Source organism: Natrix helvetica (genome assembly GCF_964273705.1).
Source record: "Natrix helvetica genome assembly, chromosome: 3".
In the NCBI taxonomy this organism is placed as follows: domain Eukaryota; kingdom Metazoa; phylum Chordata; class Lepidosauria; order Squamata; family Natricidae; genus Natrix; species Natrix helvetica.
In genome coordinates this window covers 146801982-146817139 of record NC_138549.1, presented here as the reverse complement: position 1 = coordinate 146817139, position 15158 = coordinate 146801982, and the positions used below count along the sequence as shown (strand labels likewise).

Below are 15158 nucleotides of genomic sequence, written 5' to 3'. Positions count from 1 at the left end.
ATTCTTTACATTTACAAACTAAAATGAAAGTGGTGGAAGCATGTCAAACTTTAATGTGCTGCTTATCCAAAGATGAAGCTGTCTCTTTCCACTATGCAGGATCTTTTGTGAACATTAGGTTTTACTGCACAATGCCTCGAGGACAGTTAACTGAGACATGAACACAAATCTTCAGGTTAATGCTTGGCATATGCCATCACTCTTTGGACTGTAAAGATTTAACACTGTGGCTGAAAAAGTAATCTAAGGAACAAAAATATTAATTTTAAAAAAGGCAATTCTGTATGTTCTAAATATACATTAAAAATCTAGAAATCTTTGCTACATTCTCTTAAGGCAACTGCATGAATTTAATACAGTAGAAATTCATTTCATTTTTACCTTGCAGGGTTTTTATAGCAGGCAGTGATTTAAATGGAGGAGCATGATGATATAGAAGTAATTATGACAGAAGTGTTTATTCATTTCTTTTCTCCTTAGGTGGTTGTTCGTTTGATGAACATTACAGTAACTGTGGTTATAGTGTGGCACTAGGGACCAATGGATTTACTTGGGAGCAGATTAATACCTGGGAGAAACCAACAATGGATCCAGCTGTCCCAACTGGTAAGTACAGAACCAGTGGGGGGGGGGGAAGCTTTAGCTTTTAAATATTTTTGAAATTCTAATGTCATAAAATGAGATAAGCTTGATAAGTTAGTGAGATAAGCTTGATAAGAATTTAATGATAATGTACCCAAGAATTGACCCTTTTCTTTTTAGAGATATGTTATTATTCTTTGTTCAGGGTTTTTTTTTCTTGAAGATAAGCTTTTGTGAAGTCAAATTGAATAGTTGCCCCCCTTTTTTCGTTTGCTTTAACCAGGATTTAATTGTTTTAACCCTTAGCCATCGACGTTCTATTTTAGCTATGCTATTACAAACATAATGACCTCTGTACCAAAAAGACATTCAATGTTTTCATGGTTGGATCTAAAAATTGATGTATAAAGCCGTAAAGAAAAAAAAAGATATTGATCTCTATAAATCCACATCATACAGGTCCTCCATTTTTGTTTCTTCATCCTTGAACTTCAATCTTTCTTCTCTAATTTTTACATTGGTTCACTGAATGATGGTGCTAATAATTTCTTTCAAAAATAATAATTTCCAAATCTCTAGAAGAGTAGGTGAATTTCCGAGATTTCTAGCTGCTGGCTGTAGTCCAGGTAATTGCACAACAACATTGTGACTCTCTGTTCTGGATCTATTGCTTCCAAAAGTGCAGAAGACCATTTGAATTTGTTCTTGCCATATACATTATTGCACAACATAGATTGTACCTGGTCATCAATTTCATTGAGAGCTTTATCATTGCTGATGTCAGAATCTCTGCTGGCAGTGGGTTCCTCATCATTGATTACAAAATTTCCATAACTATCTGATTCCACTTCACTCAGATCACCTTCTGCTTCTCCATACCATTTTAGAACAATTTCTTTGTAAGTTTGGGTCACCAAATCACACTCTTTTTGGTGGAAAAATTTGCCCTAACATTAAAAAAAAATGTTAACAAAGATCTGCGGTCAAAATGACCAAAACTCAAATTCAAGCACCACTACAGAAAACACCAAATAACTGACACAAGCGTGATACTTCATACATTCTTACTGGTGGGAAAACAAAAGCTACTGGAATGTAACTGGAATGGTCTATTTCTAAAAATAGGGGTGTACCAACATTTTGGATAACTGTTGCAGTCACCATGACCACAGTTTGGATTTATTAGATTTATAATATCTGGGATTAATTTTAGTGTTTGTCATCTTCACTTTTCATTACCAGTAAGCCAGAGCTCTTCCAGAAATTGTCCTATAATTTCTTTGACCTTGTCTTTCTGCTGAATCCATATTCTAATGCTTGCCCATTGCCCATCAAACCTCACTTTCTAGTGGAGTTGATTCTGGAATAACATTATTTCAAATATTATCCTATCATTATATTTGTAAATGATTCCAGTGTAGCCTGCAAACGTATTTTACTTTCATTGCCTCCATTAGCTATCATTCATGATTACCTTTAAGTAGAAGAATATCTACTAATTCTTAACAATATGATATTGTCATTTATTGCATTATAGCTGAAAACATATTTAGCAAAGCTTTTGGGGGGTATTGTTGACTTTCCATTCTATCATATAGCCTCATACCCAAATATATGAAGTAATTATCAGAATTAAAGTAACCAATCTACTTTTTCCAAAAACATCCCACTTGATATGCTTTCTTTGCATTTAATAATTTAAAACTTTCCTTGATCCATGCTGCTTACATTCCAGGTTTTAACTGAATGCATCCTCATAAAATTGTTCTGAGCTGCCTTCATGAGCCCCACTCAACAACCTATTGAGTGAGGAGAAACCCCTTTTTATTTAGGAATTCATGGCATTCACTGACAAATAGCATAGCAATAGCACTTAGACTTATATACTGGTTTCATAGTGCTTTTACAGCCCTCTCTAAGCAGTTTAGGGAGTCAGCATATTGCCCCCCAACAATCTGAGTCCTCATTTTACCCACCTGGGAAGGATGGAAAGCTGAGTCAACCTTGAGTGGGTGAGATTTGAACTGCTGAACTGCAGCTAGCAGTCAGTTGAAGTAGCCTGCAGTACTCCACTCTAACTATTGTGCCACCTCAGACAAAGCTCCAGGTCACACATCCATAGGTGATTCACAAGCCATAACAGTCTCTGAGTTCCCTGCAGGGAGCCTCAATTAGCACTGCAATCTCAACACAAAGAGTCTTGACCAACCTGGTTAGTGGCAAGGAAATCCTGGCAAGGAATCCACCAGAGAGAATTCTTCTGGAGCATGAACAGATGTCTCCAACAACCATGCCTCCATGCCTTATATCCCAGTGAGGGAGGGGCTTGTTAACATCTCCTTCTTTTCCTGGATAGCTGGCCCTCAGTCCTGCGTTGCTCTCCTCTCTGCACTTCTCTGCACATACGTGTATCTGGGACAGGGCCCAGCTATTGCTCCCCCTTGCTCAGCTCTGGCCCCGAAAAACCTGTCTCTCTGCCTGAGCATGAGTAGATGGGCCCTGCTCTGCATCTGTCTCTGAGACCTCCTGCTCCTCAGAGCCTTCAGCTGACTCAGATGGTAACACAGGCACCCCCTCCATCTCCTCTGATGCATGTGACTTGACTACCATCTCCACTGGCAGTCGACGAACCACAACAAAAATAAAGAATTGCTGCTGGTACCATTGGGGATCAAACCTTTCTTTGGTCTCACTATGTCAACATCTCCAGAAGTGAAATAGTGGTGAATGTGTATAGCTCACGTATAAGATGAGGGTGAAGGTTCATTCCTGAATGTTTCATTATCAAGCTAGGTAACATCTTCAGCAGGTACCTAGACTGCTAACAAAACATTTGGAAACCAACCCACAAACTCATAGAATGAGCCTTCACCCTCGTCTCCAGAAGTGCTTATGAAAGTTAGATATTCTTCTTTAATATACACATGTGCCTTTTGACTGAGGTGGTTGTAGTGGTGTATCGTATAATTTGTCAAAATATTTCAGTGATGTGCATACTGTATTATTTTTGTAGGAGTGATTAGCCATTGCCTTTTCTTTAGTTTCACTTTAGCATTTCTTCTCTTGCTTTTAAGTGTACAGAGCCTTTCCTGAACTTTGGGTTTATCTCTTTTACAACTGCTTTTTTGATGTTACCAGAATGAGTGACTCTTAGCAATTGTTCCCATGCCAAGATTTTAATTTTCTGGAGCAGCCAATTCCTATTTTGTTTGCTTATTTTCTTTGTTTTCTTTGTTTAATTGCTTAAATGGTAGATGTAAACTGCTTTTATATTGATGTGTATCTATCTATCTATCTATCTATCTATCTATCTATCTATCTATCTATCTATCTATCTATCATATATATATATATATATATATATATATATATATATATATATATATATATATATATATATATATATATATATATATATATATATATATATATATATATATATATGTTGTAATTGTACTGATAAATAAATAATATATTTATTTATCAGTACAAAATAATATATATATATATATATTATACAATATATATATTGTACAAAAACATTTTATTATTTGACTTTAATCATTTAGGATATTATAAAGTTTAGATCAAATATTTGTACAATAACTGAAGTGTTTTGGTTATGATTGCAGCTGCATTATGCAAACCTGACAGAATAAAACAAGATTAATGATGAATGTAATTATCTGTATAGTTTCTAGAAAACAATATTGTCATTTCTAAATTCCCAAAACAAAATTTATTATTAGGGAACTAATAACCTTGGAAAAGAAGAAACTTACTTTAGAAACATCAACAGTATTGTTTAATTATTTTTTCACAATGAAAGGCAAACTATAGCACCACCAGGAAAAAAAAAAGCTATATAGTCAGGGAAAAAATAGATATTTTGGTGAATAAAACACACTAAGTGTGAAAAAAGAAAGAAAATAATATTGATGAATAGAAAAAAAAAACATGCATATAGTAACTATCAATAGCTATATAAAATGTACTCAATCTTTATTAAATGTACAAACAAATTGCTTTATTTTCTCATTATTAGAACAATGATTTTTCCAAGGTAGATAACAGGCTTATATCCTCACTGCATGTCTTATAATCAGAAGAGTAAGTGTCTTTTCATGTACATAAAATCATCTCTTTGCCATACCCCACACTCAACAGCTATAGTTCTTTGTGAGATGGCAAATTAAGAGATCTCCTCAGTACTAACCAAATCAGATGAGCATTTTCCAGAATGTAACATAATGGAAAATATTTTCAAGTGTGTCAGAATCAAAGATACTTTTCATGAAAATCAAATGGCAAGGTATTGATTGTTCATGGTATCAGGAAAATAAATTCCAACATACATACATTTGTATATCCAAGCATTTTGCATATGTCTGCATAAAATGCAAACAGGGGTCAACTGTAGTGCAAACAGCATAATGTTTATTGACTAGTCCAGTGATGGCTAAACTTTTTTGGGTCCCGTGCCAAAAGCGGGGGGAGCGCAGAGGGGTCGTGTGTGGGCATGCCACACTCATAATGCTATGCACACGATCCCAGTGTATATGTGTGTATGACCTCAGTGTGCATGTGTGCGCCCTCCCACTGCGCGCATGCATGCTTTTTTCGCCCTCCCCAGGCTTCAGAGGCTTTCTAGGAGTCTGGGGAGGGCAAAAACAGTCTCCCCTGACCCACTCTCTGCAAAAAATGGCCCTATGGGGACCCGGAAGTTCAGGAATGGTGACTTCTAGTTTAATAATAATAATAATAATAATAATAATAATAATAATAATAATAATAATAATAATAATCTTTAATTTATAAACCGCACCCTTTCCTAAACAGGACTCGGGGCGGTGTACAGTCATGTTAAAACAGTATGAATACAGAATATAGATATACTTAAAATATATAAATAGGTAAACGGAGGAGGTAGGATATGCACTGTACAATATTTAAATTAAAATACAAATAAACATTAAAATTACCCTTAAAAACTACCCAATAAGATGTTTGCCAGGAGGTTAAAAGTGGGACTATAAATCAGTTAAGCCAGCTAATTGGAACAGGTGGGTCTTGAGCTTCTGTCGGAAGGAGCGGAGTTCTAATATCGGGGGGGAGGTCATTCCAGAGGGTTGGGCCCATCACAGAGAAGGCTCTACTCCTGGGCGCCGCCCGTTGACACTGCTTGGTGGACGGCACCCGGAGGAGTCCCTCCCTGTGGGAGCGGATTGGTCGCAGGGATGTGTGAGGTGAGATGTGATCCCGCAGGTAACTAGGTCCTGTGCCATGGAGCGCTTTGAAGATAGTAACCAACACCTTGAAACGCACCCGAAAAACCACAGGCAGCCAGTGCAGCTCGCGCAAGAGTGGTGTTATATGGGAGTATCTTGTCCTCCCCATGATAGCCCGCGCGGCCGCATTCTGAACTAGCTGTAGTCTTCGGGTGCATCTCAAGGGGAGCCCCATGTAGAGAGTGTTGCAGTAGTCCAGGCAAGACGTCACCAGCGCATGAGTGACTGTGCGTAAGGTGTCCCGATCCAATAGGGGGTGCAATTGGCACACCAGGCGAAACTGGTGGAATGCCCCCCTTGCCAGGGCTGCCACATGGTCATCCATCGACAGCCGGGCATCAAGGAGGACGCCCAAATTGCGCGCCCATTCCACGGGGGGCAGTTATTTACCCCCTATGGCCAGCGATGGGGGTTTGTCCATAGGGCCGTTTTTTCCCCCTCTGGAGCCTTTAGGGAAGCCTCCGATGGCATGCAGAGCCATTTGTTAGGGCACACAAGGCATTGCCCTTTCAGATCCAGTGCGCATGCACGCGCTGGCCAGCTAACTTCAGCCTTCTTTTGAGTCCATTTTTCACACTCCAGAGGCTTCCTTGAAGCTCATAGGGCTGTTTTTGGCCCTCTGGAGCCTTTAGAGAAGCCTCCTGAAGGCTCTGGAGGGCAAAAAAAGACCTAGGGCCAAATCGGAAGTCTGATTCTGAACTATTGGTTTGCCGGTTTTTCGCACTCTGGAGGGTTCAAGGAAGCCTCTGGAGGGTGAAAAATGGCCTCAAAGGAAGGCCGAAGTCAGCTGGCCAGTGCATGCATGCACGGTGGAGGTGCCAGGGCAACTCTCCGCATGCCCTAACAAATGGCTCCGCTTGCCACCTGTGGCACGCGTGCCAAAAGTTCACCATCATGAGACTAGTCCAATGAGAATTAGAATTAATATATTTGAATGCACATTTGCAAAGATGTAAGGTTAAGGTTAGGGTAGGTATAGTACCTATGTTTGTTTTTCGTTGTCCAAGAGTCTTGCTGATACCAGTGCTGACTTTTGGCGAATGTATTTATTTATTTACTTTGTATGACTGCCCATCTCAAGCAAATGACTCTGGATGGAAAACAATCATACAATCAATTAAAGAATTATAAACACAATACAAAAAAATTAAATACATATGGTAGCCAAGAATTACTATAATTCATAGATATTACCAGGAAACAAGACCCTTCACATGTTCAAGACCTTAATCCAGACACATAACTAGTCTTCAAGTTTTTTCCCAAAAAACAAAATGGTTGATGCCCTTCAAACCTCTGTAGGAAGAATGTTCCCAAGAGGAGGCTCAACTACTGCATGACAAGGTGAGCTCCCATTGTTGCCCCATCTCCCACCAAACTAGCAGTTTGAAAGCATATCAATGCAAATAGATAAACAAGTACAACTTTTGTGGGAAAGTAACAATGTTCCATGAGCCTCCACTACTTCCATGGTCATATGCATGGAACATCTTTGGACAATGCTGGCTCCCTCAGCTAGAAATCAAACTTGGTACACAGATGACTTACTGTGGAGGTAAGACACCCCTAAATCCCCTGGGGTGTGTGTTCTCTTAAGATACACCCTGTTGTGCTTTAAAATGGCTTCTGCTGTACTGCTGTAAAATGACTTCTACTGTATAGCATAGTGGAGTTGCCATAGTAACGGCTTCACAGTACTTCACAAGGGGGCTCCCTCTGGTAAGGGTGAGGGACATTAGAAATTCAACATTAGAAATTATGTTTGGTTTGGACATTTCCCCCCTATAAATAAATACCTGGGGAACGCTGGGTTATCGGCTAATATATCATAAATGCTAAAATAGGTTTATTACAGTTTGATAAATGAAAACTGAATGGAAAAATCCTCAACCCTAAAAATATGAAAATTCTGTTCCTGCCATTAAATGTGACATGAAACATCCAACATTTACTTTCCATCATCACCTTATCCATCACAGACTTGGCTTCCCTTCAAAAAAAAAAATTAAGTGTGGCCCTCAGCCGTGAAAAGTTCCCCATTGTGTTTCAACTCTGTAAATCAGAATGCCTGCTATTTTGTCTTCCAGCACAAATAAACTCTTCTTGTCTTCAGTGTGATTCTTATGGTTAATCCTTAGAAATTCTGTATGTGCCAAGAATCTTTTTTCTTCTTTCCTTTAATTGTCAATTTAGAAATGTATCTGCCTGCCTGCTAGCCAATACGACATGGCTTGTGTGTGTCTTTTTAGATATTCTGCTGGGCGGCTTGTGGGATTCACTTATCTATAAGCAGCTGCTGCATGGCTGGGGGAACATCGGAATGACTTAGCCACTTGGATGGAGGATCAATTGCTAGACCTTTGTAGTGGAATGAATTCTTGCTGATAAGAGGATCCTCATTCCTGAAAGAAGGTTGAAAGAGCACCTTGACAACTAAAGTTCTAGTATTAAATGCAATGCTGAAAAAAAAAAAACCATTTTTTTCTTAGCTTCAGAGGAATAATGTATTTACTTAACTGTGAATAATAGTCCACTAAATGTTAATAAAGTGTACTTATTTAACGCACAACATTTGAAACAAATTGAGATCAGATCCATCCTTGTATTTTTAACTTTTCGCCCATGCAAAATTAAAAGCAAAGAAACAGGCTATGCTGAAGTACTGAATGTCATGCTACTTTCCAAGGTACAGCTTTGCCTCTTGTTATTCATTCTGTGTATTCAATAATAATAGCAATAATTGGCCTCCAGTGAAGTTCTAGGATGGGCAGATGTTGAACATCCATAACTATTAAAATAAAATTGTGGCTGGAAAGAATTATATCTAGACAGATATTTAACAGTTATAGCTTCTCAGATCATTTGATGGAGATGCCTTGGAGAATGGTGTATCTCTATAATGCTTCTCCCAATAGCATAATACTATTATATCTTATCAGGTAGACAGATTCACAATCCATCCACAAAGTTTGGCTCAGTGATGCATTTACTTTGACTTGTAAAGCCATCATGAAAGGCAAGTTTATTTTAGTTATAAAGACAGATGATTGGAAAGATTGACCTCTTCAATGTCTATGGAGATTCTCAGACATCCGGGTCATGGCTGTCCCAAAGGTACTTTTACAAGTGGCAACTGGACTTTCTGGTTTTTCTTTGAAGACGTTTCACTTCTCATGCAAGAAGTTTGCTTCTTGAAGCTTGAAAAAGCACCTTTGAGATTGACCGCTTCACTTTAGTTAGGAAAAAAATGTTTTTATTTTTGATGGTTCATAGCAGTTGAACTGTTTTATTACATGATGGAAAGCTCTTGTAAAGACAGCAGAGAGAGGAGACATACATGGTATCCATATAGTAGGATATATCAGTAGCAGAAAAATTTTAAAATCAAAGGGTAAGAAGGTGGACTCTAGAAAATTAAGCAACACAAGGAATAGGATACATTCTTTTCTTACTTCTGTCTGAGTTTCTGTCAAGATTATACGTGTCAGAAAGGTGTTGCAGTGTTCAAAATTCAGCATTTAATATCTATTGAACCACAAGCACCCACACTATCTATAAATGACTGTTTCAGTTTCCTCCATAGCACAATATGAAATCAAAAATATGGTCCACCTGGTGAAACACTGTATTTTTCAGCAAAATTAATCACTGGTCAACACCAGACCATTCTAAAGCTTATGTCTTCTTTTGCTGAAATGTTCTTCTCATAAAATCATTTTAAGTATTTACAGCTATTATAAATTCAAAGCACTAGAGGGACCTTGGAAATTCTCCAACCCAATCCTTGCCCAACATAAGAATCACTACTATTTATTGTTGACAGATGGTCATCCAACATCTGTTTAAACAACTCCAGTGAAGGCAATTCCCTCACCTTTGAGGGTTGCAAATAGTCATTGTCAAAAGAGTGCTTAAAGGCAATAATTGAAACACTTCCTGAATACTTTTTAGAGATAAATTCTGTAAAAGTTAAATTAATATGTGTTTTTATTTAGAAGATGATTCTGAGGAATAGAAGCATAGAATTCTGTCAACTTACATTACACCATTGATGATAAAATCAGGATTGTTCACTATTTATTTGCACACAAATTGCAATGTGTGTTCTTAAATTGTTATGATGAGATATTTATTCTTATTTTTAGTATAGTGTTCTTTGGTTAGGCCATTGTTTCTGGACCTCAACAACTTTAAGAAGTGAGAATTTCAACTCTCAGAATTCTTCAGCCAGCACAATAATCTTTGGTTTTAATATGTCAAAAGTACCCTGACTTTAAGATGCATGAACTTCAACTCCCAGAATTCCTCAGCCAGCATACTAGTCTTTGATTTTGGTATGTCCAAAGTGTCTTCCAAAAATAATTGTTATATATGCTAAAGAATGTAGCTTTATTTTGTTTCTTTCTTTGTTTGATGAATTACAGATGCTGTACAGGACCAGAATTAACTCTAAATATATTTAATATAAACCTTTTAAAAAAGAAATCTTGGAACAAAACATTTCATTCCATTATATCCTTGTGGCATTTTTCAATTCCTCTGAGCATTCAACATAATGATACAAGTATATCAATGCCCTCTGTTTTCCTTTATCACAGGTTACCTGAAGGGCTTTTAATACAGCACATTCAATTTTTTCTTTTCTTCTTTATTCATTAAATCACAAAAGAACCAAGAACGATTAAATGGTTTCATTGTCAATCTCAAAGAACTGTTGGGATAATTTGTTTTTGATCATTATAAGCAAATGGTTTTTATAATAGATTCCTAAGGATTGGAAACCAAATAATGGCTTAATTAGAGGATTAAGAAACAAATATTGATTTTCTTGCCACACTTACCTTCGCTTTCAATGAATTCTCTATTAATACCCTCCCCACCCCCCACCCTCCAAAAAGTCACCTAGTTCTTGGGAAGTCAAACAAATTCCTTGCTTGCTTTTTTCTTGATTGAGTCATGCCAGTTTGGTCTAGCGGTTATGACATCAGGTTAGAAAATGGGAGACTGAGTTACAGTCTCATCTTAGCCATGAAAGCCACTCTCAATCTCTCTCGGCCCAATTCACCTCACAGGGTTGCTGCTGCTGTGGAGAATAAAGGAGAAAAAACAAAGCGTTGAATATGTTCAGTGCCCAGAGTTATTTGTAAAAATAATAAAGTCAGGTTATCAATAAGTAATAAATAAATATAAATATCACTGCTCTATCATTGCCTATTTTTCATTGCATTTATTATACTAATTTTAAGCCCTGCTTTCAAATACAATAAGTCATCTCCTTCAATTATGTGTTTTTGTATTTGAGCCTCATTCATTCTCTCTATAAGACCAAACTGATTCATTGTATTTATTCTATAAAGGTCACTCACATTTGTACATAGTCTAAAGTCACTATTTGCTCCTGACTCTACTTACTTTAGGGTTTTCCTGTCATGACCATTTTTCCTTCTGTATAATAATTGGGCAAAAATACATTCTTCTATCTTTTTTTTTGGCAAGGGATATTTAATCATTGTAAGATCCATCCTACCCACTTGGTTCAGCTCTTGCACACATTTTAACATATTTCCTCATATTTAGTAAGTGTTCTAAAAACATTTTATCTATTTGCTATAATTCCTATCATTTAGTTAATGCTTGTAATTTTTCACTCAAAGTTCTATGACCAATATAACTAACTTGATCTTTGATATATTAATTTGCAAAGCCGTACTCCACACAGTGTACCATACTATCTTACATTCACTGAAAATCATTTGGGTTCTCAGTTGTCAACATAGCACTGTCTGCATACTAAAGTATTTGCACATTCATGTTACCAAACCACTCACTTATTCTGTCACCATAATAATTACACATTTACCCATAAATAAATTCATATATTTTTTTAAAATTTTCTAAGGTTTACATTAACTACTTGTCTTTCTTGCTTTATGGAAATATTGCATGTCAAGTTTAAGGTCTGGTTATCTGAGGGACATTTCTGCCATAGTTTCTGCCCATCCAGTAATATTGGACACAGAAAGAATGCTCCAAGGACATTTGATGGGATCCAGCATCCCTTCTCTATTGTGGGATGCTGGATCCCATCAAATGTCAAGCTCTCTTTATCCCCTGAAATTGTATCCCCATGAAGATTTCAGTTTCCCCAAACTTGTAATGCAAATCAACCCTGACAGCTCTTTAGAAGCCCAGATCCTGAAGATGAAATTCAAATACTTTGGCCACCTAATGAGAAGGAAGGACTCATTGGAGAGGAGCCTAATGCTGGAAATGATTGAGGGCAAAAGAAGAAGGGAACGACAGAGAATAATGTCGCTGGATGGAGTCACCGAAGCAGTAGGAGTGAGCTTAAATGGCCTCCAGAGGATAGTAGAGGACAGGAAGGCCTGGAGGAACGCTGTCCATGGGGTTATGATGGGTCGGACATAACTTCACAACTAACAACAACAACAACAACAACAAACCTGTCATCCTCTAAATGGGCCTTGAAGACCTGACTTTTCCCCCAGGCATGATGTTAGGAAATATCTGTTGTTGCTAGGAATGTTCATTAATATGTTTGATATTGTAAACCCCCTTATCATTTTCTTCTTGCAATCATTTTGAATTGTTTCTAATTCTGGCTCAGAATTCTTTTGGGTGAGCAGACTCTACATTTGACTTATCAATAAATACACCAATATAATATCAATAAGATATTAACTTTTCAGTTGGAAGACAAACCTCTAGATTTTCCTGATGAAAGAGGTTCAACCATTGTGGCTTTCAACTTTGTCACTGACTTTTTTCTTTTCTTTGAGTTCTCTTAGGCAGAGTTTGTTTCGCGTTTTGTTTTCACTCGCTGAACACTTATATGAATTGGGTCCTGAAAAGGAGAGGATAAATCAATAAGGGCTGATGAGGAAGTGGATTTGGTCAGGGAGAGGCCTTCTGAAACATCTGACCCCAAGGACTTACAAAGACCTGGACCTGGCACTGAAATGTACACAGTTCAGAGGTGGTATTCTACTGGTTCGAACTGGTTCTCCTGTACTGGTAGTGGAAATCATAGGTGGTCCATCCCACTCACCCTGGCTCTACAACATTCCATTTAGGCCTTTTTTGCCAAAAGAGCATGCGTGGAAGGCCTTGTGTGCGCACTCACATTTGTGAACCTGTAGGGAAGGAAAGTCAATACCACCCCTGACACAGTTGTATTTTCTTTAATTCAATTCATGACTTTCCAAATTTAGAAGGGAACATTTGGCCTGAAAGGGAAATATTATTTTGGAAGATGTTGAGGATGATTTTTTAAAAAAACTGTTCTGGGTAAACAGTAAGCCTTAGGTGGGAAACTTTCATCTGTTGAGAGAGAGAGAGAGAGAGAGTGAGAGAGAGAGAGAGAGACAGAGAGACAGAGAGACAGAGAGACAGAGACACAGACACAGAGACAGAGACACAGACACAGAGACAGAGACACACACAGAGAGAGAAAGATACAGAGAAAGAGAGAGAGAGAATGCCACAAATTCCTCCTTCTTATTATTGCTCCCATCTTACCTCACAACATTCTGCCTGAATGATAATAATGTAACAAAAATGCCATTTTTATAACACTTTTGTATTGAAAAAGACAAAATCAAGGAGAATGCTAACAAATACATCATGTTAAGTGCCACCAATTCTATTAAAGAGCTCAGAACACCTCTAGCATATTTTGTTATTATTGTTGTTGAAGTGACTATTAATTCACATCTCAGTAGCAAATCTTGGAAGCAATTTCAGTTTTCTTCAGCCATTGCACAGAAATGGAATCTACAGGAGCATGTTTGTTGGGTCCAGTGGACTTTGGACTATAGTTACAATGGAACAACAAAGCCTATATATTTATCTGTACAAGAGGTGAAACCAATGTTGAAGTCTTACATAGGTTGGGAAAGTAAATATAATGAAAATACAGAGAAGTTTTGCTTCAGTATCTTTTCAGCCAGCCATCACAGTCCCATGTTTATTCAAATGTTTGGACAGGTATTGTACTGAGATGTAAGATTTTTCAGTCTTCAAATGAATTTATGCTCAGTAATAGCAATGGCAATATGCACTCACTGGATGTGTTCAAGATCTAAAGAGTCTCTTGGAAACAATGAAAGTGAATGAATTCAGCTAAAATGTTAAAAATGTAGAAAAACACTACAAAAGTACAAAAGCAGGTAAGTGGATAAGGACTATGAAGGGCTGAAATAGTTATAATGTAGCAGCAGCAGTGAGAGTCACTTTCCTTCGCTATCACTTCGCAAATGTGAGGGCATGTGCAGTGCTTGTGCATTACATCAGGGCGGGTGAGTGGAGCCTCCAGCAGCTGCTGCTACTGGTTCGCCCGAACTGGAGAGAACTGGCTGAATACCACCTCTCAGTAACAGATAAAGAAATTGGGGATATCCAGAGAACAACCAAACAGCCCAGATTTAGCTCAGTCTGTACTTCTCAAACTAAAAGAAATCATGATGTGACTTCTAATATGATAAGTCAGTTCAGGGTCATGATGTAACTTGGAATAATAGTGTACTGTTTTCTTCCTCTATTCCAGTTTGCATCAAACATGGCAATGTTAAGATGTGTGGACTTGAATTCCTAGAATTCTTGGACTTTAACCAAAAGCTGAAGTCCATATCGCCCATCTTAAAATTGCCAAGATTGCAAAATATTGTCTCACTCTGCAGTCTTCAGTGATTCAATACAAGAGGATAAAAGAACATAAAATGCCCTGAGTCCTGGCAGACCTCCTCATATTAGGATCACTCTGCTATATAGCATATTGGATGAAAAATATGATTAACTTTGTGTATTAAAGAATAACAAAAAAATCTAAGTGCATTACTATTTGTCTCTGACAAGCTGGTAATTAATACTATGAAACAATTGCATCACTTACTAATGAAGAAGAAAGTGAACAATCATTTCTTTTTTCCCTGGAAATTCAGATCTTTCTCCACACATGCTGCATTTCTCTACTGTGGTGAGGGGGGGACCCAAACAACAACAAGGACATTTCATATCTACTGTGCATGCCAGAAGCACTTTTCTTCTGAAATCATACATCACCCACAGAGCTTCAGAGACAGTTCATCAATTGCCTGCAGATACCATCGCCCTACGAACATAGAAGGAGGGAGCGAGAACTATGTTATGAAAGCAAGATTTTCAGGGAGTCTTTTAATGGCCCAGAATGAATGGTTCTCCTTAGGATCCATAAAATCACTATACCCTGGCTGTGTTAAATGGTAGACGTGAACTATTTTGAGTCTGTTT

At 37.6% G+C, this 15158-nt stretch overlaps 1 protein-coding gene across 1 annotated transcript in view; it reads left to right on the top strand.

The window, feature by feature from the left end:
* The window catches only part of PTPRT (protein tyrosine phosphatase receptor type T), a 703069-nt gene that overhangs the window by 211470 nt on the left and 476441 nt on the right, over positions 1–15158 (top strand). Inside the window, exon 2 of the mRNA XM_081949356.1 lies at positions 481–606. Within this exon, the coding sequence (XP_081805482.1) occupies positions 481–606 (126 nt within the window). The remainder of the gene's footprint in view (positions 1–480; positions 607–15158) is intronic.